The 27,662-nt window shown below is 35.1% G+C and overlaps 2 protein-coding genes across 3 annotated transcripts; both read left to right on the forward strand.

Moving 5' to 3' along the window:
- Positions 1-6,286: 6,286 nt before the first annotated feature.
- LOC101205301 (WD repeat-containing protein 70) lies at positions 6,287-11,741 on the forward strand. Its single transcript, XM_004151958.3, has 8 exons — positions 6,287-6,987; positions 8,012-8,224; positions 8,314-8,514; positions 8,942-9,049; positions 9,204-9,341; positions 9,443-9,694; positions 10,786-11,106; positions 11,206-11,741. The coding sequence occupies exons 1-8, from the start codon at positions 6,448-6,450 to the stop codon at positions 11,371-11,373; spliced, it is 1,941 nt and encodes a 646-aa protein (XP_004152006.1). The 5' UTR covers positions 6,287-6,447; the 3' UTR covers positions 11,374-11,741.
- A 3,432-nt stretch (positions 11,742-15,173) lies between these two features.
- Positions 15,174-27,661, forward strand: LOC101205538 (tetratricopeptide repeat protein 4 homolog). 2 transcript variants are annotated; one of them, XR_004214884.1, is made up of 9 exons: positions 15,174-15,424; positions 16,399-16,611; positions 16,821-17,012; positions 17,093-17,293; positions 17,467-17,547; positions 17,891-18,020; positions 19,311-19,486; positions 19,601-19,686; positions 27,139-27,231. XR_004214884.1 is itself a non-coding variant. In XM_011653320.2 (8 exons), the coding sequence occupies exons 1-8, from the start codon at positions 15,320-15,322 to the stop codon at positions 27,406-27,408; spliced, it is 1,089 nt and encodes a 362-aa protein (XP_011651622.1). In that variant the 5' UTR covers positions 15,175-15,319; the 3' UTR covers positions 27,409-27,661. The 2 variants fall into 2 exon arrangements, 1 of the variants encoding a protein (XP_011651622.1); XM_011653320.2 differs by lacking the exons at positions 19,311-19,486; positions 19,601-19,686 and adding an exon at positions 27,335-27,661 and having other exon boundaries at positions 15,175-15,424.
- The last annotated feature ends 1 nt before the right edge of the window (position 27,662 follows it).

Here is a 27,662-nt window from a genome sequence, read left to right on the forward strand (position 1 = left end):
GTGGTAATTAATGTATGTTGAATTCTTAACTTTTCACCACCTTATTAAAAAAAATTAATTCTATAAACGTGTATTAGTTAATAATGTAATTCTTATGTAACCAATTCCATGAAACGACGGAAAAGACCAATAACAAAATACACTTTCTTAAAAATGAAAAACTCAAAATTTAATGAAATTTGTATTAAATAAATGTTCGAAAGACATAAAATTAACAAAACCAATAAAAAAAATTTTAAAATGTGACTCGTGGGTACTAACAATTTTCTTTTTGAAATAAAGATAAACATATGAGACAACTTTAAATAAAGTTTCTAAAACCATGGATCTTTCCTGTCACTCGTCAGATTCCTGAATCATCTACTTTTGCTTGAAAGATTAAACATAGAAAATAATGAATATATAAAAGATACCCAATAAGGGACTCACTACTAGTTACGCTAGGTGTATGTAACTTTTCAATAAGACTTCGTGAGGAGGTACCCGAAACTATCGTTTGTCCGATGGAACACACGCAATCTAGTGATCCTGAAGAAACACTCTCATTTATCGATGAACCCAAAGGAACACCTATGTATCGGGCTATAGTGATCTCGTCGAACCACTCATAAACATAACATGACAGTATTATGGTCGACACACACTGTCATAAATTTGTGAAAATGTGGTGATCCCGAGGGACTCCCATGTGGATATAACCTTAATAGACAAAGTTTACATAACATCTATCCATAGCATGTAGCATCATCATAAACATTGCATGAATATTAATCATAACATCCTTAATCATGTGATTAATATATCATGTATCATGAACATCATAAACATATTAGTCATCATCATCAACATAATATCATAATCATCATCAACGTCATATTATGCATTTTAGTTTTCATCAATGCATAACCTTAAATACATGCAAGCTCTTAAATTCATGTTCGAATGTCCAGTAGTATAATCTCTTATCTGAGAGATTTGCCAAACAAAATACTTTTTAGCTTACAATAAAAAATTTCAATTGATCTTAAAAATTTAGGTTGAAACCAATTCAACCTTGATGGAAAAAATTCATCATTTAAACCTTCAAGATTTGCTAAAGGGGCCTTCCAAAGGCAATCAACCAAAAACAATTCCAATAATAACTTAATTTAGAGTCTCAATTAATTAACCTTTAATGCGTATTAAAAATTTCACAATAAAGATCCAAAACACTCACCAATATGAAACACTGAGCATTGGATATAAAAACCATGTTATAAACAAGACTCAAAGAACACAACCTCAATAGCCCCAGAACCAATTTAATATCAACCCCTAAGGTAGGCTAGATTGAGTTACTTAGGTGAGCTAAGAAACCAAGGATCGAACAAAGTTAGCAACTCCCATCAACCCTCGATCTTCAAAGCACTCCACAAGTAAGGTATATAAATTTCACTTGCATGTTCCAAATATTCATCTATCTATCACAAGAACAAAATTCTACATTTTAAAATTTTCAGACTTCATTCCTCCAAAATCTTGTTTTTTTAAATATGAAAATTACAACCCTATTTATAGTAATTAAAATATGAAATAAAAGGTCACAACATTTTATTTTATGCCCTTTCAACTACCATAATTAATGAAAACACATAAGTACATAATTTCTTAGACATTTAATTTTATGACTTTTGAGTTGGTCAAATAACTTTTCAATTTTCAAGCATTACATCTTTTCAATTTCTTCATTTACTTCAATTATGATTTCTTGATTCATTCTTCAATTTGTATCACTCACCTAACTCACTAATCTTAACCAAAACTTGTGAGGCAGTAGCCGCATAGGGTTATCTTAGTGACTAAGATGAAAAACTTTTATTTTCAGTTAATTAAGCATTTCAATGTCATTTATAAACCCAAATGATGATGATAATAATAATAATAATACATAACATACACTTAAACTATTTAAAACACTTCAACAAGATGGACGACTAAGAGATGAAAGAAAGACAGTGGATTAAAACATGCATTGTACTGATGTGTGTAGGTCTCTCGGCCATAAAGATAAGAATATTCATACAAGACATTACAAAATACAAAAGTGGAAAGTAAAGAGATGTGTCGAGTTGTAGAATGTATTATCATACATTCCTTGACTCTTATACAAGTCAGGAGGAATGGATGGTGAACTTCTCTCTCTAAGCTCTCACTTAGACATTGATTGGAGAAGAGGTGGAGGAAAAACTACTACTACATATGGTGAAGGACTCCAAAACTCTTCTTTACCGGCAGACCTCCTTAGGGGAGGCCCCCCTTGATATCTTGTTCATGGTGGAGTTGGCTTCTTTCACAGACATACTTTAGGCATAAAATTAATTATGCTATGTTGTACGTCCGTCCTTGCCTATGCTACACAATATTGTTTGCTTACAAATGTCAGCTCAGAAAGTAGTTGTTTCTTGTCACATCAGCCCCAACTACCACTCTTGTCTTCTAGCGAATCATCTCGCATAATGATGTGTTGGCATCTTGCCTTACGACTCGACATGCAGCTCCTTATCGTTGAGTTAATGTATCTAATCCTCGCTTCATTTCTTCTTTTCTCCATCATGCATAGGAAACACTGGAAAGTATAGTTAGTCAGGCGTAATGACTTATATAAGGTGAATTTTCTTGATATTCTAATTTTGCACTAAAAGCTACACGTTTTAATCATTTATCGCGCATTTTGACTCCATTATTTTACCTAAAAGGCCACAATAACTTGTATTATTTATAAAAATTATTAGTATGTGAGTAAACCATTAGTTTTGTTCCTATCATTGAATAATAACTATTACGTACGTGTGCATATAATGAATAAAGTCGTTTAGTGAATGACTTAAGCAACGAGAAATGAACCAGAAAAATTCACAAGAGATTATGGTGAAAGGAATCCCAAGTCTAGAGTCAGATGTTGATGAAAGTGAATCTCAGGTCTATATGGCTTGATGTTGGTGAAATGAATCTCATGTCTTGGTGAAAATGAATAAATAGAGTTAATGTGTGATTTATATGTTTTCATGAAAAGAGGTGTTGTGAGCCTGTTTAGGGAAATGAAAATGAATTTGTTGATTGAATTGTATTTCCCCAAAAAGATTTCTAAAAGCATCATTCACTAAGTATTTGACTTATGATTTAAGTTTTTCTTTCTTAGGTATCAAGGCGTTGAGGCCAAGTAAATAAGGATAACATGAGTAAGCTAAGTGTTTAGAAGTTGTACTAGGCGTGGAAGTCCTAAAGTTTATGTTTTAAGTCTTGCTATAAAGAAAGCATGAGCCTTGTATTGTATTTGAATCACATGTTGTAAAGTTAGTAAGGGGAAGTTGTTTGTTATTATTTTGTGGTTTTGTGTTTGTGCTTATCGCTTAGTGGATAAAAGAGTTAAGTAAAACCTAACATTAAGAACTAGGCAGTGAGGCTAAGTTCAAATTGATTTGAGTTTGGTTGTTGAGGTATTTCCACTTACTAGGGATTTAGCATGTTATCTCACGGGGAGATACGTGTTGAGTGTTTAGGCGGTACGCCCCGCTTGGTCATGTAAAGTGACTTTTCGGACGAGGTGTGACACCTATGGATGGTATTCGAACCGTTGACATTGACCAACGCTTGATACCTTCTTCAGTAGGAGTTGGTTGTCCACAAAATTTAGTCGTGGTTTTCATTATTGTCTATGACCAACTAGGTAGATGGGTTCAACATAAGAAGTAATGATACACTTGACAGTGAACCATTTCTAGCATAAAGTTTGAATATTGATGTTTTGAAGGGTCGTCGTAGTTATTACATGGGAGCACGAGATCTCCATGCATGTGCATGTACGTGACCGAAGATCAACTATACCCCCAAGTATCTATTATTCACGTTAACCGTGTACATGTCCATGAGCGAAGCACTATATGTTCTAGATAACACCTGGGATTTTTTTATTAAGGACATTACAATATCGAAAACAATGGTTGTGTAAGACATAGATTAGGTCCGCCAAACGTAGAACAAACTTTGTAGCCACTCGTGGATGTGTTCTAAAAGCATGATTATTGGAATTTCACGTGCATCTTTTAAGACCCTATTTAGAAATTTGACTATATTAATAGTCATCTTATCATACCTGCAACGAACTTAATATACGTGTGCCCATCTATGGAGTCCAATGTCTGCTTAATATATTAGGGTATGTTGCACACGAGGATATTGATCAAGTTTAGCCCAACATTTTTGGAACTCAGACATCCTATGTGCCTTGACAACAAGATACAAATGTGGAATTATATTATTGTTCTTGAACCTGTCTATCATATTACTACATATATGGTTATATATAATGCATGAAATGTTTCATGAAAAGCAAGCCATATAAATTTTGGAATAGATAAATCATGACCAGACATAATAACCAAGTTAAAAAGGCTTCCTACTAATGCCCTTAAATTGGTCATGAATCACGACCAAGATGTACCATTCTCACCATCTATAGTGACAAACACAATTAAATATATGTTGTTGTTCTCATCAATACAAGTTGCTATCAACAACATACCTTTGCAATTTTTCATGTAGGTGGATACTGTTAACCACGGGCCCAATGCCATGAATACATATATGAAGTATTGATTATTGATTCAACCTCGAATACCGTACTCGGATTTGCAACCTTCAATGACTCTCTAAGGATTTAACAAGAGCACATGATCCTTTTGGTAAACCACGTGCAAACACCAACACATATTTTCCTGTGCGATAAGCTCTTCCATACATTATGTTCACACCCCAATCTCGTCAAATATCTTTAATTATATCTCGTGGGCGGTATGTACAATCCACTTGTTGATATTTAGACTTTATCAAGTGTCTGATAACTCAACTTTTGGCTTGACAATGATTTGGATATTTAGACTTTATCAAGTGTCTGATAATCCAACTTTTGGCTTGACAATGATTACCCAGTCTAATTTATAGGGAACGTGTATTTTCATTTAGATACTGCTTTATTATGAACAAATCACTTTCATCCATTCTAGTAGCAAGAAATCGACACTTGCATTCCTTCATCAAACATCTCACAGTTAATAGACTTTTTGTCAACTTTATTACACGATAGTCAAAATTATTTCTCATTGTTAGTATGGATAACTTAACTGATAAGTCATGCTTTGAAAAGAAAATCTGACCAACCCTTATATCGTCGTTGTAACTGCGAGGGATTTTGATGATGTTATCATATGGTGGTCTATTTGACCCTCCCAAAATTCATTCCTATCGTCATTCAAGTAACATGGTGCACTATTATCGTACAATGAAGACACGAAAGAAATATTGTTTGATGGAATAATTGGAATCGTGTGATCGCACTACTGATATGTATAATCTATGTCAACTTTAATGGTTTTTTTCAGGACCATTGATATGTACAATGGCATTCTGGATGCTTCACTACCATTTTAAAAAAATATGTGGTCTTTATCACCAATTATATGTGTTGGAGGAGTTGGCACATTTATATCGTAACAAAGCTTGATGTGTATATAAAAAATATTTGAATCAATGTTCAGTCTTTGATGTAAGGTGCTCACTAGTTCGAAATATGTAATATAATTCTTCACCTTCAATCCTTTAGTCTGACCCCCATATAGTTTTTTAAGGTCACCATGTCACACCAAATTGTGCAATAATGCAATGCATGACCATTGATTTTCAATGCTACATTGAGTGATCGCGAAGAGTTTTATTTTACTACACATGAAGTTTGTTCAATAAAGTCTTAAACGATCGGGCAACATTTACTAAACAATAGTGTATATGAATTAAACAATATCTTAATACTTATGCACGATCCTTTAGTACAAGTTCCACGGTCATTTTTTAATATCTATACAATCATGAAGACTTCATTAGACGAAGATTGATATTAAAAGAAAAAAAATCAAATTACTTATAATCTAATCGTTTGGTTTTGAAGATAGATCTGAGCAAATAGGAAGGACAAGAAGAAGTTTCGCCTCAAAGGCTGGTGGAGAAGAATGAGAATGAAATTCAATGTCTAGAGTGATTTTTTTTGTCCTATTGTTGATACAATTCAAGATCATCTAATGCAAAATGGTAAATGTTGGTTGAGAATAAATGTTTGGGTGTAACGATAGCAATGAATAGATTCAAAAGTTGCTTGAAGAGAGACTAAACATAAAGTTGAGTTATGGTTTTAATAGAGAAAGGTAAAAATGTCAATTGACCTTTTAGAAATAGGTCACTCACAACTTTTCTTTATTGGGTTAGTTTATGAAATTTTAGCGGAGGGCAGACTACTACCCAGCGGTGCAAATGTTTATAGCTTTCGTTAACGGCGGACGACGGTAAGTAGATACGCGGTTTCGCTTTCGAACTGATATCGTCTTTAGGTTGAACGAAAGAAAATTCCATCTGAAGAATATGGAGGACGAAGCGGAGATATACGATGGCATCAGAGCTCAATTCCCTCTTACATTCGGCAAGCAATCGAAAGCGCAAACCCCTCTCGAAGCCATCCATAACACTACTCGTCGTAACACTTCTGTGAGTATTCCAGAAAAATCTTCTTCCTCGCAGAATGACAATGCCCTTCCTTCTATCTCTTCCTCCTCTAAAGACTGGCTCAATTCACTTCGCACTTCCAAAACTCTCAACCCACCTGTTATGAACGATTCTGGGCCTAGTGGGATCACGCATGACAGTGATGGTCCTAAGATTGGTCCGCCACGCCCGCCCGTTGAGTCGAAATTGAATGAAGATGACGATGATGATGCAATTATTGGGCCTCCGCCACCGCCGCCAGCTTTCGAGGGTTCAGATGACGATGGCGAAATGATTGGACCACCACCTCCGCCGCCGAGATCAAATCTGGAGGATTCGGACGTGGAGGAGGAAGGATATGAGGAGAATCGGTTTCGAATTCCGCAGAGCAACGAGATCGTGCTCAAGGGTCATACTAAGGTTTGGACTGCTCTATTTTTTACTCTATTCAGCTTCTTGCTAGTTTGTCCACTGGCTCAAATCAGGAAATGGTGAACTTAATTGTGCTTTTTTAGTGCCTCTGGTTTTGGCCCCTCAACGTGTTCAGGTTTAGCTTGTTTCCAAGCAGTGGTTATCAAGGTAGCTTGAATTAGTCAAGCTGCTGAAGTTGGGTTTTACTTAAATAATTTTGATCTCTAACTATTATTCGCATTCACCGACTCCGCTTGGCTTTTGCATGGGTTTAATGAGCCATTTTGCGATGTTTATGGTGAAAGTATGAGTGCAAATCAAAGATTGTTTTCTTTTCCTTTCCCATGTCAATTCAAATTTAAATATTATTAGTTAAGTTAGCCTCTCTTGAACATGGAAACAAGATGTATGTAGCATAGAGTAAGAGAACGGTGAATGGATATGATATGCCATTTTAGTCTTTTGGTTTATATGCTTTTAGCAAGGGGTTCCATTACTATTGCTGACCCAGAATAGTGTATGTTTCAAGAATAATTTCTCAAAGACTTGTATTATGTTCAGAAGCTTTAGAGTCTTAGACTCTTCGGAATAGGATGGCGTTTTTAGTATTACTTGTTGTTTGGAATACAGCAATGGAGCAAACGATTGTGGAACTAAGTGGCAAACCAGCAACATCATATTTAATCGAGAAGTGTAGATATATAGATATTTGTTTTAGAAACATCAGAACATCCAACCTAAAAGAAGATTGTTTAATATTGATGTCCAAGGCCTTAGGCTTCCTTATTCTCAGACCATATATTTGATAAGAAGCAAAGATATACACCCAAAAGGCAGGGGTAGAAGGGACCACCCTGCAAAATATTAAACTGATAATAATAAAGAATAGGATTACAAGAGTTGACATTTAGTGTTAGTAACTTAATAGTTACTAGATTTTGGTACATATTTACCTTTTAACATGAGGCTCAGCTTTATGGTAGTGATGGAGATGTCATAAATTTGTATATTAATTTTGAATGATTTTTGACAGGTAGTTTCTGCTCTTGCTGTTGACCACACTGGATCTAGAGTTCTTTCTGGTAGTTATGACTATACAGTACGAATGTATGACTTTCAAGGGATGAATTCTCGTTTGCAATCCTTCAGACAGTTGGAACCATTTGAAGGTCATCAAATCCGTAATCTCAGTTGGAGTCCAACAGCTGACCGCTTTTTGTGTGTGACAGGCTCAGCTCAAGCCAAGGTACTGGATGAAGATTTTCAATTGTTATATGAGCAGAGCTTATGGAAGCACCTAGAATTTAAGTAATATTTATCTTATTGGCATTTCAGATTTATGATCGTGATGGACTTACTTTAGGAGAATTTATGAAGGGAGATATGTATATACGTGATCTGAAGAACACTAAAGGGCACATATCTGGACTGACTTGTGGAGAGTGGCACCCTAAAACTAAAGAGACAATTTTGACATCATCTGAAGATGGGTCTCTGCGAATATGGGATGTAAATGACTTCAAGAGTCAAAAGCAGGTTTTCCTTTTTCTTTAAATTTGTTGCATTTAAATAACATGATATTTTTTCAATGTGTACCAGTAATCCTGTAGCATCTTTAAATAATTGTTGTGCAGAAAGTTTTTCTCCTGTTGGATTATTTGTTAGTTTGATACACTTGGCTTGTAGGAGGTGCTGGAAAAGAAATGTTTGTATCTTTAATATGTGTGATGTTTAACGCTAAATAGAGATTTATAGGGAACTGGAAAGAATTAGATATTTTTCCCTCTTTTTCCCCCTCCTCTCCCCTGTTGCAAGCTATTATTATTTAGTTGTTCCTTGTTTTTTAGCTAACGTTGCACAATTTACCATTAAAAATTGAAATCGTAAACCATGATGTATGCTGGTGAAGATACATATTGAATCAAGGCCTTCCACTGATGCCTGCCAGTAATTCAATGTGTAGGTTATCAAACCAAAGTTGGCTAGGCCAGGAAGAATTCCTGTGACAACATGTGCTTGGGATCGCGAAGGAAAAAGCATCGCAGGTGGCATAGGTGATGGTTCCATTCAGGTATCGATCACTCTGACTCACATTTCTCTTGGCAACTAACTTCAAAGCTTGAACTATTTTTTAGTTCTTGTTTCCCCAGATGGAGCTTCTTTGCATTCTCATTAGTTTAGTCTGTTCTTCAACGTTAACATGTCTTGCCATCTGTGGTATGCAGATATGGAATCTTAAGCCTGGATGGGGAAGTAGGCCTGACATACACATTGAAAATAGTCATTCAGATGACATCACTGCACTTAAGTTTTCAAGTGATGGGAAAATTTTACTGTCCCGAAGCTTTGATGGTTCGCTGAAGGTCTGTTTTCAGTAAACTTAGAGAATTTACTTTCACTTGTTTCGTGTTGTTCATTTGCCTTCCTTTCTACCTGTGAGTTGTAACTATATTCCACTTCTCAGGTTTGGGATCTGCGCCAGATGAAAAAACCTCTCAAGGTGTTTGACAATCTCCCAAATAACTATGCCCAAACAAATATTGCATTTAGTCCTGATGAGCAACTCTTTCTGACTGGAACATCTGTCGAGAAAGATAGCCAAACGGGGGGTCTGCTCTGCTTCTACGACAGAACAAAGCTGGAACTTATTTCTAGGGTAGGAATATCCCCTACTTCTAGTGTTGTGCAGTGTGCTTGGCACCCAAAGCTGAATCAGGTATATTCATTTTTCCTCCGTATATGACATGTGCAAAACGCATGAAATATTCATATTAGAACCTTCTTATGAAGCATGGAAGAGCTTACTATGTATAATCTGGAAGATGTAGACATGTCATTGACCTTCTGTGACAAAGCACACTATATATGATGTCATTGAAACATACTCGTGATTTCTATATTATGATATTGCATTCACTTGCTGCATCTAACCCCAACTTGTACTGAACATCGACCCTCCTCTTCCCATTGTGTAAGGGCATCTTTCCGTCGTTGATTGCCATGTTAACATCCCCAATATAGCCTAAAACATTTTTCCATGCATGGACCAGTTCATTATATAAAATTTTCTACTCTCACATAATCGCATGTAAATATTTTAATGCTTGCACTTAGTATTTTTGGTGTTCCCATGCTGGGTTGGAGTCAATAGGATGGTGCATTGTGAGACGGTGAGGTTTGTGTGGAATCGCTTCGCCTAGGAGTTAGAATGGCGCATTGTGAGTCAGTGAGATTTGTGTGGAATCGCTTCTCTTAGGATTTTGGTTTTACGTAGACTCACCAGAGGGATGTTGACAGTGTAATCAAGGAGTTTCTTCTCCATTTGCCAGGGTGTCGTGTTGCGAATCTGTGAGGTTTGTGTGGAATCACATTTTCTTGGAGTTTGGTTTTACACATACTCACCAGAGGGATGTTGACGGTGGCAATTGGGGAGTTTCTACTTCGTCTTGCCTTTTAGAGTGAAGGGTTGATTTTTATGTTTAGCAGGGGTGTCCTTTGTTATGAAACCTTTGGGGTGAGAGAAATAACATAGTGCGGGGATCCCAAGTGATTCCATGACTTTTTAAATTATTCCTTGGACAATATATTACTTAGTTGGCCCCCTTTCTTTAGAGGGGTTTTTGGGGTTTGTTTTTTTGCCTAAGGCATTCTTTTTTCTTTTATTTTTTTTCATTGAAAGTAGATATTTCTATAAACAAATTAGGATGCATTATTTATTTTTATTTTTGAAGTTTTTCCTACTTTGCAAATTAAAACAATGCTGATAACTTATAGAGTTCCACATTCTTTTCTTTTTCCCTTGTCAAGATATTTGCTACTTCTGGAGATAAAAGCCAGGGAGGAACGCACGTACTGTATGATCCAACACTAAGTGAGAGAGGAGCTCTTGTCTGTGTCGCACGTGCACCAAGGAAAAAATCTGTTGATGATTTTGAGGCCAAGCCTGTTATTCACAACCCACATGCTCTACCATTATTTAGAGATGCACCAAGCCGAAAGCGCCAGCGAGAGAAGATACTCAAGGACCCACTCAAGTCTCACAAACCCGAACTCCCGATTAATGGACCAGGCTTTGGTGGAAGGGTTGGTACCAGTCAAGGAAGTTTGTTAACCCAGTATCTTATGAAGGTAACCATCGTCCATTTTTTCTGCAAAACTCAAAACACTTTTTGTTCTATCTGTTTGTTTTTGGAACTGGGAATGAATTGATTGTTTTACATCTTACAGCAAGGAGGTTTGATTAAGGAGACATGGATGGAAGAAGATCCAAGAGAAGCTATTCTGAAGTATGCTGATGTTGCAGCAAATGATCCAAAGTACATTGCACCGGCATACTCACATACTCAGCCAGAACCTGTTTTCGCAAAGTCTGATTCGGAGGAGGAAGATAAATGATCAATCACATGCTATTGTTGTGCTGTTTAGCTTTGTATGGGCGGCATCGTTGAAATGAAAAATTGGAGATGTACAAATAGGGGACAGATGACCGAGCTGCAGATCCTTTGGCCATGCCAGAGTGGTGGGAGTTTTTGCAGTCTCAGGGTTCGATCTGATACAGAATAGCAGCCTGATTGTTAGCCAGTAAGAATTTAGGTCTGAAAAGATATAACGTTGTACCATTCTTTTTGTTAGATATGAATGATTATACCCTGGCCATGTGTATATTATTTGTGCAATACCCTTGTTCTAGTTCCAGCTAACTTTACTGTTGGTAACTAACTTGGAATTGGAGTTGCTATTTATCCCCGTGTACATTTTTTTTAGGCTAATTGCAAGAATTTTAAAAAATTGAATTAAAAAATTCTAAATATATTTTAAAGACACTCCATTCGTGGATATAAGCGGCCTCTTTGATTGTGTGAGAAAGTTCAATGAAAAGGCTCAAAGTGCAAATCTATTGCTGATTCAAAATTTAGGTCGCTGTAGCTGGATTATTATTCCTAAAATATTTTAACTAAAACGAAAAAGAAAATTGTATCAATTTTAATTGTCTCAATAGTGTTTCTATAAATACAACTCAAAATTTAGAAATTCAAGTTGATATATATATTTTTCTAAAAGTAAATAGACAAGTAGAAAATATGTGACGGTGCATTTCTGTCAATTGAGATTTTTCATTATGATTGAAAGTTAGCATGTTTCATGAAACAAAGATGTGACAACCCCATCTATACAATTGACTAAACATTGTGGTATATTATAGGTTATACAATTGACTAAACATTGTGGTATATTATAGGTTAATACATTGTCATAAGTTAACTTTCATAAATATAATAAAACATTAAAATATTTATTAATCGTGTAAGAAAATAAAGAAAGTCATTTCCTTCTTACTTTTCATCTTCTTTCTTTTCTTATATATGTCTTTTTAAATCATCGTCTTTGTTTTCAATCAATCATCAATTTTGATTAATCTTGTATTTTCTTTTTTCAAAGTATTATTTGATTCAAGATCGTGTACCAAATATAAAATATCTTGGTACATGATCTTGAACAAAAATCTCGTTGGAATATTGGTACACTCACGTACTAAATATAAAAGATATGTATAAGATCATGTACCAAATATAAAGGATCTTGAACAAAACAATTGGAATACTGGTAGTTTAGATTTGGGTACATGTACCAGATATAAACAAATATTGGTATAAGATCATTACCAAATATAAAAAATCTCGGTACACGATTATTTAGAAGAGGAATTACACACGTGTGACCAATTAATAGCGTGATAATCAGACTATTTTTAGTATTTCTCATCGTGGGCCTATGAACTTTTTCATTTTCTAAATATTTTATGAGTTTGTTATATATTTTTTTAAAAAGAAACATTTTAAAAATAACAAAATAAATTAAAATATATACAAGTTATAACAAATTTTTGGATTTTATGATAGAATATGATATAATTTTATCATTGTTTATCAATGTCACTTATAAAAGCATATCAATGACTATCGATGTCTACTATTGATAGAATCTGAAAATTTTGCTATATGTTGTAAATATTTTATCAAATTTACTATTTTTTACAACTTTTAATACAAAGAACAAAAAAGCTTTTTCAACTATTTCTTACAATTATCCCTAGTGTAGGGACTAATAAGCTAGTTACTTCTGGAGTTTTATCAACATTTTCCTATCTGAATAATAAAAAAAAAAAATCATTCCACTTTCTTCTTCTTTATGCCTTCGAATAATTTCATACTCATGACAAACTTTCCTATGATTAACTTTCTTATCATTATTACTCGTCTATATTATATATAAAATTATGCTTGAGGAAAAATTTTCTAATTCAAATTTTGTCCAACTTCTTAGATTTGTTTGTTTCCTACCTTAGTTTTCATGTAATTTGTTTTTATTTATTTTTAATTTAAAATTAATTATTAATAAATACTTGAGTATTAATAATTTTAACTTTTTCCCTCCAATTAATTATATCATTAACATTTCTCTAAAATCATTCATATCCCTCTATCTTTCACTTATTCACGTTCCCTTATCTCATATTAACTATATTGTATTCATTGCAATCTTTCAAATTCTTTCCCTCTTCAAATCTTTAGGTATAAGTATTTCATTCTTTTTATTTTCTATTCATGTTCACAAGTCACAACAAGAAGTTAGGGTGAAAAGAAATTAGTCTTCCAATAAGTTAAAATGAAGATTTGTGAGCCAAGGCTATAAAAGCTCACGAACCTTCGTCATATTTTTGCGATGCCTATGAGCAAGTAATTGACCCAATAAAAAAAAAAATGTAGAGAAATTGATTAGGATTCAAGGATGAATGATGTAAAAATGGAAGACTAAATAGAGAATGGTCAAAGCATCATTTCCAAAAAAATAACAAAGTGGCATAAGATGCTAAAGAACTAAAATTTTCAATTTTTAATTATTGTTTTATAATTAAGTATTTTTTTTATCATGTAAAGATGTAGAATGTATTTTATCATGTAAATTCGCTTTGTAATTAAATATGTTTTTTATCATGTAAGGATGTAGAATGTGTTTATCACAATAGTATATTATGAATTTTATAACTGAGGGAGTCGAAGGAAAAAAATTATTTTCTATTTGTATTATTTCAATAATATATTTTCATTTAAATTTAATTATTTATTTCAAAAAAATAACTAATTATAATTCTTATAAATTTGTTGAATAATTATACGTCTTTAAATATAGTAGAAATACATAAAGTATATAGAATTAGCATAAATGTCCAAATAATAATCAAGTCAATGTCGATGCCTAAAATTCCAATTCATTTAAATGTTCAATATTATATATAAAAAGGCTATACTCATCAATCTCAAGTTTGATTGAATAGATTATTTCAATTCATACTATCAAATTCTTTATATCTTTTAGCTCATTCCATTTATACACGCATATAGAAGGTGTTGAGTAAGAAATTTATATAGAAATGAAGTTGAAAAATGTATTTTCAAAAAATCATGAGTAAATAAATATAGCTTCATATTATTTGTGTAAAAAATCAACGTACATAGCATGTGATACCAACTAGTTTCTATAAATTTATGCATGAGTGACATGGTTGTCATGTGAGATACCATTTTTATCATCTTTCTTCAAATCCTTAACAAACGATTAAGTTACTTTCTTTCTCCTATAAAATTGTCCTCGACGTAGAGCAAGACTTAGAAAATAAATGGAAGCATTTTTCTTCCACGATTGCATTCATGCTAATAGAAGATGTGAGATCATTTAATAAAATTTAGGAATAGTTTAATAAAAGTTAGTAAATTGTTTAATAAAAGTTGAGAAACTGTTATAAAAGTTTGGAGATGTAAGAGTTAAAAGTTCGTTTAACAAAAGTTAGAGATCATTTAATAAAAGTTGAAGACCGTTTCCTAAAAGTTGGAAGATAGTTTAATAAAAGTTGGAAGATTATTTAATACAAATTGAGGGATCGTCAAATAAAATATTGAAAGATCACTTGATAAAAGATGAGATATCGCTTGATAGGCCAACATGTGCTTAGTTCAATCGATTGGAAGGATTAGAGGTAAAACTTAAATGAAAAAAAATGTTATTGTAGAGAAGTAAGGAGTTTTTTAAAAAATAGGAAAAATTGACAAATAATTTCGAAATAGTAAATATTTTGTGAAAGGTTATATTTGGATAAATTTTGAAGTTTTTTTATATTATTATTTTTTGTATTAGTTTGTGAAATTTTCCTCTGCCCCTCCTTAATTCTCAATACTCTGCCTTCCATCTTTTCTCCTCCTCCCTCTCGTTAGGCTGTCGCTGAGTTGAGTTGAGCTTCTTCTCTGCTTTCTTTTTCCTTGGTCTGATAAAAGTTGAACGAACCATGGCGCTATGGATGGAGGATGGTTCGAATCCCTTAACAGAGAACGAGAAAGCTGACCTTGACGCCATAGCTGCTCTTAAAGAGAGTTCTGCCCTCGAGTTCAAGGTCTTTCTCTATATCATATTTTGTGTTTTGGCGAGTTCTATATAAGAAATTCTACTTTCTGGTGACTTGAAATGATTGGAAATTGATGTTTTGGCTTTTGCGGATGACTTCATTGTTTTGTTAACCGTGGTTTGTTAAATACTTAAATTCATGTGGTTTGGTTAATTGCTCTAAATCCCTACGAGTTCGGCTGAATAATTATGTTACAATAAGTTGGACATGAATAAAAGTGATTGAACTGAGCTTGTAGTCCTCTCTTTTTCGATTTTTTGTTTTAAAGTGGGTATGCCAATGTTCAATAGTACTTCAGAAGGTGATCACTTGAAAGTCTTGGTGTGATAATTTATTATTCTTCTGTTGTTTTTCCAGTCGTTTTTTTAATCGTTTTGTATTTTTTATTCTTCAGTATGAGTATTGTGAAAGTACAATCTGATGGTGGTGGCTTTTCATATGTTTGTTACTGAAAATTTGGTAAAGGCTAATCTGTGATGAGGAAATTAAGTTTCTGAATCCGGTAATCTATTGTTTGAACTTGAAATTTGAATGGACTGAAGTTTGGTCATGATTGGGAGGGTTTTTAATTAGTTAAAAATCACTTTATCATCGACAAAATCACTATAAACATATATTTAATCGTTCAAAGCAGTTTAATGTTTGGTTTTATACTTTTGTACACGTTGTTCATATGATTAAAATTGATCATAAATGATTAAAAATATGTTTTGAAGTGATTTTGAACATGCCTAAAGCAATTTTACCAATTTCAAAATCACTAAAACATGACCTTTAATGCTCAATGTCTCGATATCATTTGATAAACAAGTTTAAATGACCTCTATCAATATCAGTCTCCGTGTGGTGTTGGTAGACACTATCATTTGATAAACAAGTTAGAATGAACTCTATCAATCTCACTCTCCGTGTGGGTAGATCTGGTTTTGTCTTTTAAGTTTCCTATTTTTTTCTCTTTGCAGGAAAAGGGGAATGAATTTGTCAGGTTAGGTAGAAAGCACTATACTGATGCTATTGATTGCTACACAAAGGCAATTAATCAGAAAGCCCTAAGCAACTCTGAGAACTCTGTCCTTTATGCAAATAGAGCTCATGTGAATTTACTTCTTGGAAACTATAGACGAGCTCTAAATGATGCTGAGGAGGCAATCAATTTGTGTCCCACAAACATCAAGGTGATAATTTATTTTTTCTCCAGATAGACGTGTTTCCTTACGTTCTTGTAACTTTATTCTCTGTTCAGCCAAAAAGACTCCATCAAATTTATAATCTTAACTTCTGTACTAAGTAATGAGCCTCTCTAATATAATGTTTCCCCTCTTGCTTGACACATGCTTTAAATTAAAATGATGTAGTTTAATTAAATGATGTGATTGTTATGTAGGCAATTTATCGAGCTGCTAAAGCCTCTCTTTCCCTGAATTTATTAGATGAAGCAAAGTCCTACTGTGTAAGTGGTATAAGGTGCGACCCAAATAATGTAGAAATCAAAAAGATTGAGAGTCAGATTGATTCACTGATATTGGAGCAGGAACAACGTGAGGCTCTAGTTACAAAGGCTATTGCAGAGGCAGAGGTTTTGTAATGAACAACTTATGATCATACTTCTGCTTTATCATTTAGCTGCTCAATTTTTGCATTTTGTAAATTGTGCAGAAACTTGTTTCTGCAGTCGTGCATAGAGGTTTTAAGATTGGGAACGCGACATATCAAGAACTAACTGGATTAAGAAAGCCGGTATTAGATAAAAATAACATTCTCCACTGGCCAGTTCTTCTACTGTATGCAGAGGTTATGTCCAGCGACTTCATTGAGGACTTCTGTGAGACTGATATGTTTTCAGCTCATCTGGATATGATATCCTTTTTTTTTCTTTTTCTTATCCTTCACCTTTTTTTCTTCCTCTTTTTCTTTTTAATTAAACGAGAACTTGTGTAATGATTTTCATTTGAGCTGACAAATTTGTGAAATTGGGAAACCGTCAATGATCAAATATGTCTTTCTTCTTCTAGAATCCTTAACTTTCAAACATGTTTGCAGAAGATTGTCCTCCTTTGCCATGGGATGCAGAAAATAAATATACTCGTGAAGCAATTGAACTATATTATGAGGTATCTATTAAAGGTGTTATGCTGCATAGAAATACCCTCTTTTTGATAATTCATCAAATTGAACATACCTTGAGAGTTTCACAGTTTTATTTATTTTATTGAGCCACGTGTTTGCAAGTTTCTGTATGGACATAAATTTTGTCTGTTTTCTTCTGAACTGCAAGCTAGCAGTGGAGTGAGGTTTCTAATTACTGGTGTAGGGTTATGCGAGCTTACCTTGTTTTTATGTGTGTACTTATGATAGAGGGCAGGTTTTGCATCTTAATTGATGGTTTAAGGCTTATAATCCTTTCAATCAATTAGTTTTGTCCAAATTAGCGATTTTTAATTCTGGTTTTATCAGGCTGGTTCAGGAATTTGTTTATCAAAAGAGAGAATTTTAAGAAATTTTCTAGAGGGAACTGCTGCATCTAATGCAGAAAGCATTGCACTTGAAGATGCAGTTGAAGATTCAAATCATACCACTTCTGCAAGTAAGTAAGCCTTTCATTTTTGTTTTTGTAGAAAAATTTCTGTTATCATCATAGTTCCCTTATTGGTTATTTGGACATATACCTTATTAGATGTATCTATGCATGAAAAATCTTCTCAATCTTCATATTTATCTTGAACACTGAATCCATGCAACTGCCTAATCATAAGTACATTTGGAAGAAAGGGGAATGAGGGCATTGTTGGGATCGATAATTATTCTCCTTCAATTTTTTTGTTTATGTTAGGACTCTTCCCTGAAACTCAGAAAATCCCAACACAAATGGACAAATAGAGACAGTACTATGCTATCTTTATATTAATAGAAAATACCGAATAGTTCACAAGCAACAAAAGAAATGGAAAGCAGAAAGCAGTAAACAAAGACTTGTCTCCCAGCTCGTTTGAGAAGGTTGGATTCTTCTCCCAAAAAGCCCTCGGCAGCTTTTCGCTAAATATGACCTCCCTCCCCAATCCCCAAAAACATTCTTTATATATTCATCACTAGTGGGCCCCTCCAAGATACTTTCCTCCACCTGTCTTCTGCTTATTTCCCAACATGAGCTCCCCTGATTTTTTCCTTTTATATGTATAAATAATTGGGGGCCTAACAATACCGCTTGCCTTGAAGTGCACCTTGTCCTCAAGATAAACAAAATTATTATCCTTGAGGATGTTAAAGACCACCCACAAATGTTTTTCATGTTCGATATGTAATGACCTAACTCTTTATACTAAGCTGAGGTTATTACTACTAAAATAATTAATATTTTTTTTTGTTTTAAAAATAAAAGTAGACACTAAATTTTCAACAAAACTTCGAATCCTCATTTATAGATTGAACCTTCCCTGATAGAACTAAATCTTTCTAACAAACTATACTAAGCTGAGGTCATTACTACTAAAATAATTAAATAATTTTTTTGTTTTAAAAATAAAAGAAGACACTAAATTTTCAACAAAACTTCGAATACTCATTTATAGATTGAACCTTCCCTGATAGAACTGAATCTTTCTTACAAACGAAATTTCATATCGGTCCAATCCTTGAATTTTTCCCACACTTCTTGCGAACGATATCAGTCGAGTGCCGATCCATCAAAACTAATTACAGACACTGTCATCTTCTCAGAATTGGTAAATTTGTGAATTTGGAAGTACCGATCTGCTTTAAAGAGCCAAGAATCGGGATTGTTTCCACTGAAAACCGACATTTCTACTTTTTTGAATTTACTCTGATCCACTGCCTTATCTTCTTCATCCTTCTGATCCGCCTTCACTTCGTTAATCAGTTCGAGGATAGTCGCTTCACTTTCTTCCTTCCGTGCTCCTTCGTTTTCGGCTTACTGGAGGATCCTTGAGAATCGGACGTAGTTGTTGATTTCTCTTTAACCAGTTCTTCGATGTATTTCATCAATAACTGATGCTGCTGCTGTTGTTTCTTGACTTGACTATTCAATTGATCCAGGTTTTTCATTAACATTTGTTGCTGTTGGTGTTGTTTATCACCTTGTACATTCAATCGTTTGACGTTCTTGACCAATGCTGATAAGCTCTCTTCCATGGCCGGTATTTTCTGCAGATCGTTCTTGATTTCCTGGATCTCTTCTTCCATTGCTTCAAAATGTTCATCATTCTTCTTTGCCATCTTCTTCGATTTTCCCAGAGGTACCAATTTGTTGGAACTCTTCCTCCAACAAGAAATCAATATGAAAATGTATACTTTTCTTATTATTGAATTACAATATCTCAGTACAATGTAGGAAATCGAATTGAGTAAACTTCAAATCGAAGAACAAATCTCTCCCTCACTGAACTGCTAACCTCTCTCTCAGAACTGACTCTTTTCCCGAATTTCTAACTAACTTTCCCTCCTTTTCTTTCCTATTTATACCACGTACTAGCCAGTGGTCCCCCCCCCCATTTAGTTACTTAATCAGTAACCGAGTTCTTCCCTTTACTCTCATCTCTTCTAGTGTATTGATGAATTATGGGTGGTCTATCAGTCGCTCTCTGTCATTCGTATTTGATGGATCACTGGTTTAATTTAGAAAAGACAGCAGCCCTATGTAATTCATCCAATAGTTCTTCAATCACTTCTATTGGAAACTTGTCCGCTACTATGACTTGGTTGAGTTTGCAATAGCCAACACAAAACCTCTTTCATCGTTCCCTTCACAAAATCCCAAAAGGGACTGTAGTGCCACTTCTGTCTTACTTGGTACTTCCAATGAAGTCAATTCCACAGTTCCACTAACTGCATTTCTTCATCCATAGTCACGATTTCCTTTGCCAAGTTCGCCAGAACCTCATTCTCTTCTTCTTTGTTCATGAAGAAAAGCATTAGCTCATGATTCTCCCTTACCTTGCAGCAGTGGCCGTGGGAGTACTTCTCGTTGCAATGGAAACACAACCCTCTATCGAATTGTGCCTTAAATTCATTATCTTAAAGCCTCTTCACCACTGGTTCTCTTCACATAATTTCCCTTAATGAGTATGGTAATATGCCTGGTTTGGTTACTCCCTCCTTTCGGTTCGACCCGATCTGTGTTTGACGAGATGGGCTTTGCTGGTTTGGGCTTCCCTCTTACCTGACCCATTGACTCCCCATTCGTTAAGGGCTAACTTCAAGGTTATATTGCAGTTTCATACATTCATCCAAGGTCCTTGGGTAACGACTCACGACCTTGGCGTGCAACTCCAATTCCATACCAGTCATAAACTCATCCATCAACACTCTGCCATCTCTGGCAATGGGGCAGAATACTTCAAAAATTTCTTCAGATAATCAGCATAGGACCCTTCCTGCTTGATTTGAATCAACTGAGCTCCTAAGCTCCCTTCTCTGGTGGGTTGGAAATGATCAAATATTCGATTTTTGAGGTCATACCACGATGTCACCTTCTTCCGGTTATTGCTCCATTGGAACCGGTTTATCTCATTCTGAGCAAAGCTCACCACGACAACCTTAACGTTCTCAGCTTCGGTCAGGTCATTAATCTCAACAAAATGCTCTGCACGATACACCCATGACACTGGATTCTCTCCCACGAAGACCGACGTTTTCAGTTTCTTATATTTACTTTTGTTTGTTGACCCTTGTCCCAGGCCCGTTGTCCTGTCTGCTTCCTCAAGTTTTCCTTTCATCTTGAGCACTAAGCCATCAGAGGTTCTTGATTCTTCTTTCTTCTTACTCGCACTGTTTTTCGACACCTATTCCGCCAACCATTCTATGCTTTTTGTCAGAACCAGAATGATTTTCTTTATGTCTCTAAACTCTCTTTCCGTCGACTCAAACCTTTCCTTCATTAGTTTTTGCGCCATGGCTTGTGTCACCCTCGGATTGTTGCGGGCTATGATACAAATTTATTAGGACTCTTTCCCTGAAACTCAGAGATTCCGAACAACAATTGGTGAGACAAAGATTGTACTTTGCTATCTTTGTACCAATAGAAAATACCAAAGATTTCACAAGCAACAAAAGAGCAAGTACGGAAATGTAAATAGCAACACAGAAATGGAAAGCAGAAAGCAGTAAACAAAGACTCATCTCCCAGCTTCTTCGAGAAAGCTGGATTCTTCTCCCGAAAAGCCCTCAATAGCTTTTCTCAAAATATGACCTCCCCAATCCCCAAAAACATTCCTTATATATTCCTCACTAGTGGGTCCCTTCAATGTACTCTCCTCCTAGGAAGCACATATACTGACACGATGACACGACAACAAACCATTTTTTAAAAAAGTAGGACACGACACGTTGGGGACAATCAATTTTTTAGTAAAAAAGATCAAATATATGTCATGCATATAAACATATTACATAACAAGGGTTCCAATTAAAAACATCAAAATAACAAGTTTAGAGCCATAAAATATAACAAGTTTTAGTACAGTAGCTTGTTCAACACAGCAAAAGCCAAAAGGTAAAAAACTACAAAACTGCAAAATAAAATAAAAAACATGTCTTCATTCTTCTCCAATGATCTCTTGAGAATCGTGAACTTGAGCTTCACCACCAACATCGGCAAAGCCTATAGCTTCGAATTCTGGTTCGTCCAAAGATAAAATAGCCACCTCAAGCATTCCCGCATCTTCAAATGAATCAGACAGATCCCCATCAATGTCCCACATTTTTGTCTCTCCTTTTAGATATTCAAGAGTTCTTGATAAAAGACGTAGACTGCAATGGATGTACACCAAGTCTCTTCACGTTGTGGTGTCATCTTGTTTCTTCTCATGGAGTGCACAAATGAATATGTTCTCCAATTTCTTTCACAACAAGAGGAGGATGAAGGTTGAACCAGTAACTTCACAGCTAGTGACTGTATAGTTGGTGTAAAGGCACCGTGGATGGCCCACCAACTCTTTGGAGGCATATCATATCTATTACGTATGGATTCATGATTAGCAAACTGTTTAGACATTGTAGAGAAATTGGCAAATTCAATGTTCACTTTTGTACGCTCTGATAGAACACTTATACAGTAAGAAAGCTACAGATTGATAGAACACTTATCAATTCGAAACTGCTCGGATGTAGATTGTAAAGTTGGAGTATACTTGTTCTTTATTCAATTTGGTAAAAGAAGTTAGAGATCGAAAGTAAGATTTATAGTTTATCAATATGGAAATTAACACACAAAATACAGTAAGAAAGCTAGAACAATCCACTATGTACTCCTCTCAAGGATGCACAACCTACACACCAAAATAACTGATCTCCCCTCTCACAGACTCCTCTCAACCCCGAAAAACTACCTGTCCTTCCTAAATAACTGCAAGACTCAACAACAGTAAAAACAACATTAAATTACAGAAACTGTAAAGGTACATTAACTGGAATTAACTATACGAAACTGTAGACTTCTCCTTCTTATTCTCCTACTATATGTAAATAATATTGTAGGTCTATCATTACTTTTCGCCTCTAAAACCACCTTGTCTCAAGGCGAAACGTCGGAAATTGCTTCTGAAAATCATCATGTTCTCCCACGTGGCTCTGTGAGGCAGCAGACCCTTCCAGCTGATTAGTACCTCACACTCCTTTGTTTTAGTGTACCTCCTCTTCATTATACTTTTCTGCAACAGTTAGACTTCCTTCCAGCACTCTAAATGCAATAAAAAACCTTGATCATTTGGGTATCAAGTTCTCATCATATTTTTTACGCTTACGCTGGTCTTCGTCAAGCTAGGACCCCCTTTGATCACTACATTTTTGCCTTCATGTTGGAATACCATGATCAAGTTCTTCCAGTCTACCTCAGTCACTCCTAGTGATTGGAGCCACTACATTCCCAAAATCACATCTACACCTCCCAATTCTATTGTTAAGAAACTATCTGTGATCTTTCAATCTCCCACCATCAATTCAACCTTCCCACAGATACCCTTTCCTTTAATAGCTGCACCTGAGCCTAGGATCACCACATAATTCGATGTATCTCGGGTTGGTAAATTCAGTTAGTGAACTAGTTTTTCAAAAGTAAAATTGTGTTGCTCCACAATCAAGTAAGACAATCACTATTTCATCCTTGATCTTCCCATTAACTTTTATAGTTCTTGGATTGGTCAAGCCCACCACAAAATTGATAGATAACTCTATAATGGGTTTGTCAAAGTTTCCCACTTCAATTGCTGTCATTTCTTCTCCTTTGACATGATAGTCTTCCTCAACTATCTCTATTTCTCCATTTTCTCGCACCACCAATACTCTCAATTCTTTTTGTTCCTTCACCTTACAACAATGGCCAGCATGGTACTTTTCTTCACAACGAAAACAAAGTCCCTTCTCCCGTCTAGATTGGAATTCAGCATCGGTTGACTGTCCTTGTCGGTTCTCCCCAGCAGCCACTCCTCTCAAAGTGATGGTTCTCATCGGAAAATTTCCGCCCTATTTTGTTTCATTTACTAGCATAGGTAAATTAGCTTTAACAATAGGCAAGTTAATGTAAGTTTTATCTCCAGTACCCGCTTTAAATCCAATTTCACTCCTTTTAACTTCCCTGTTCTCGACCTGTTGGGTTAATTTCATCATTTGAGCAAGGCCAACTGGTTCCCAACATTCCACTTCAGCTTTGATCCAGGGGCGAAGCCCATTTATAAACGTTTCCTCTAATACTTCTTTTGGCAAGTAGGGCAATGACGCTACCAATTTGTCAAACAAGTTTCTATACTCCTCTATCGTAGACTCCGGTTGAATTGCCAAAAACCTTCCACAAATTGATCCTTCACGTATGAATCTAAACCGAGTCAAATCTCTTCTTCAAATCGGCCCAATTTGCGAATGGTTCTTGTTCTTCATGTGATCTATACCAATCCAAAGTCGCACCATCAAAACTCACTACTGCAACTGTCATCTTCTCAGAATTTGTCAATTTATGGATTTGGAAGTACCTATCTGCTCTGGACAACCAAGAATCAGGGTCATTTTCATGTAACATCGACATCTCTACCTTCTTGAATTTTCTTCTATAATTTGTAGATTCCTCCCCTTCCGAATTGGTTATCTTCGGTGCAGTCTTGATCTCTTGACAGAAGAATTTCCCCATCAATAATACTGTCAATCGGAGGTCCTTTACTTGATGATCCCTCAGGCCCTTCAATCATCGTTGACTTCTCCTTCATCATTCCTTCCATGTATTGCAGTAGCAACTGCTGTTGTTGCTTTTATTTCTCAGCCTGAATACCCAATCGTTCAATACTCTTAGCCATGGATGCCAAATTCTCCTCTATTGTTGGCAACTTCTGTAATTCCACCCTTATGCTTGAAATGCCCTGATCGACTGCTTCTCGAGTTTCTCTTCAATTCGCTTCTGTGCCATATCTAAATCTATCCCTGGTATTATTGGTCTGATACCAATTTGCTAGAACACCAGTATAGTTGTCCTTTATTCAATTTGCTAAAAGAAGTTACAGATTGAGAGTTTATCAATCTGGAAATTACACGCACAAATACAGTAAGAAAGCTAGAACAATCCACTTGTACTCCTGCTCTCAAGGATGCACACCCTACACACCAGAATAACTGATCACCCCTCTCACGTCTTTCAATCACTAAAAACTACCCTGGCCTTCCTAAATAACTGCAAGACTCAACAACCGTAAAGATAACATCAAATTACAGAAACTGTAAAGGTACATTAACCGGAATTGACTATACGAAATTATAGACTTCTCCTTCTTTCTCCTACTATATGTAAATAATATTGGACGTTTATCATGCTCCTCCGAACTAAAATATTTCTTAATACACTTCATTCTCTCTCTTGCTACTTCTAAGTCTTGATGTGGTGGGACTCAAGACTTGTCTTCTTGAAGCCATTGTGGGCTATAATACCTAAATAAAATTTTAAAATGGACCAAACTTTAGGGTGTGTTTAGGAATTGAAAAAATAAAATAAAGATCTAAGATGAGTACCTTTGATTTAGAGAATGTGCCAAACGATGGAGAGGGGTGTTATTTTTATTCCATCGATCAATCAAAATTTGATACACCACGTCATAGAAGAATGAAAATTCTTCGATGCGCTTTCCTTCATGTTTATAGATTGCCAATTTCACTCTCTATCATGGTGTCTCACATATCATATACCAAATGAAGGCAAGGGTTGTCTGTCTAGTTTGGACACCATAATAGTTCATTCCCTCAATTTTTCCTTGAAAAACATATGCACTACAAGAAACATTGATAGCAATCAACATGTATTTGCAGAGTGTAGCTGGATTACTGAAATTTCTGATAGTGTTATGTTTATCAAACACTTTATCATGAATCATTCGATGAAACTAGCTATGCTCAATGAGTTTGTGTCTTTGAAGTTACTTGCAATAGCAGAAACAAGATTCGCATCTACCATCATTATACTTAAAAGATTTAAACTTATTAAGGATGGTTTGCAAACAATGGTTAACAGTGAGTGGGGATACTACAGAGAAAATGATACGGTGAAAGCAAGACGTGTAAAGGAGTTGGTGTTTGATGATGCTTGGTGGGATAATATTGATTATATGCTTTCTTTTACTGCTCCTATTTATACCGCTGACCATTTGATTGATGACTTCTTTCATTAGATTTACTATGAAATATTTATCTTTTGTCTCATCCAAGCAATCTATAGCTTTAAGAAACATTGGTCTTCCTTCTGTAACTGCCATAAAGTTAATCAATGGTCTCCTCTGCGAATCACTCCATCCATAGCTGATAACACTTACTCCCTTTGCTGATAATGTAATTTTAATAGGTCGCAACAATCTCTCAACATTTGCCTTTTCTCTTTGAAGAAGACTCAATTTATTATACCTCAGAGGTAAATAACCTAACAAAGAATTATTCTCAACCAAAGCAAAGATGTTCACATAATGTGGATTTCTAGCTAAATAAAAAGACAAACCTGAAGAATAAAACATTCTAGCTATCTTCGAATCTACTTGATCACGAAGTGGCAAGTTAAATGACTTCTCAAGCACTAACATTTCCGTTCCTTTTCGTTTGTTCCATTGACGAAAAGGAATACGAATAGCTACCATGCTTACCGAAACAAAAGATTGAGATTTGGTTTGCATATGTTGTGAAGGTGGTAATGGAACTTGCTAAGGAGCATCGTTTGCCACACGAACTTTAGATTCCTCTTCTAACATTTTCATGTCAGCAAGATCTTTAGGAGTGACCCTAAATACCCCAATCCCAAATCCGACATTTGTGTAAGAACCTTTCCTCCTTTCTTGACAAAAATTACATTGCCAAGCAAAATTCCCTCCTCAACCACTCAACCTTTCATGTTTTGTCACATTTTGCCATAGATCTCCTCCACTCGTCTTCTGTTTATTTCCCAACATGCTCTCCCCTGATTTCCTCCTTTTATATGTATGAATAAGTGGGGCCTAACAGTTCATTATTTTCCATTTTCCATACGTTGCCAGTAGAAGCATATAGGTGATGGTTAATGATTTTGTGTGTATAAACATCTGTTAGCACTTTTTTTTTCTTGTGGCTGGAAGTTTCAAATTCTTATATCCCTTTGTTGTCATAGAAAAAAGAAAAAACAAGATCCATATTTGAGGTTGGTGACTATACTTTTGATACTGTCATGTCATCTGATTTATTTGCACTATTTTTTTCAGATAAAGGGTCTTCTAAATGGATCAAAGTTCATGAAAGGAGAACGCTTCACGACGTTCTAAAGGAGCCGAACTACATTATACCAGGAATACCAGGTGTGATGTTACCCCATTCAATTTCCAACATCATAACTACTTTTTGCATCTTAATTAACGAAAATGACTTTATATTTTCTATATTTGTCTCTTTTGGATGCAGTCTTTTATGTTGTTTCAAGAAACTCAAAATTTTATAAAGATTTCAAAGCTGGGAGATGGGTTCCTCCCTCATAAGTTTATTGGATCAAGCAGAGCATATGCTGTACCATTGTAAGTTCCATAGCAACTTTTTGCTTAGGTCAATGCTGGTTCTCTCAATCTTCTGTTATTTTTCAAATTTTGTTTTCATGATTGACTTAGGGTAGGTTAGGTTATAGTACTTGTTCTTGTGCAATCTAAAGCATTTTACCATTATTATCATATTTATTTATTTTTTCCAAGATTCTCTTTTTTTCTTAGTTGATTTAACCAGTCATTTTGATTGAAAT

Source organism: Cucumis sativus, chromosome 3 (assembly GCF_000004075.3).
Source record: "Cucumis sativus cultivar 9930 chromosome 3, Cucumber_9930_V3, whole genome shotgun sequence".
Taxonomy (NCBI): domain Eukaryota; kingdom Viridiplantae; phylum Streptophyta; class Magnoliopsida; order Cucurbitales; family Cucurbitaceae; genus Cucumis; species Cucumis sativus.

What these genes read in the sequence shown, in the direction of transcription:
- LOC101205538 (XM_011653320.2), top strand. Translation starts at nt 15,320, where the DNA reads ATGGCGCTATGGATGGAGGATGGTTCGAATCCCTTAACAGAGAACGAG. An exon ending in AGGCTATTGCAGAGGCAGAG is followed by an intron (nt 17,013 to 17,092) that starts GTTTTGTAATGA and finishes TAAATTGTGCAG; the next exon opens with AAACTTGTTTCTGCAGTCGT. An exon ending in CAATTGAACTATATTATGAG is followed by an intron (nt 17,548 to 17,890) that starts GTATCTATTAAA and finishes TGGTTTTATCAG; the next exon opens with GCTGGTTCAGGAATTTGTTT.
- LOC101205301 (XM_004151958.3), top strand. Translation starts at nt 6,448, where the DNA reads ATGGAGGACGAAGCGGAGATATACGATGGCATCAGAGCTCAATTCCCT. An exon ending in TAGGTGATGGTTCCATTCAG is followed by an intron (nt 9,050 to 9,203) that starts GTATCGATCACT and finishes TGTGGTATGCAG; the next exon opens with ATATGGAATCTTAAGCCTGG. An exon ending in GCTTTGATGGTTCGCTGAAG is followed by an intron (nt 9,342 to 9,442) that starts GTCTGTTTTCAG and finishes TCCACTTCTCAG; the next exon opens with GTTTGGGATCTGCGCCAGAT.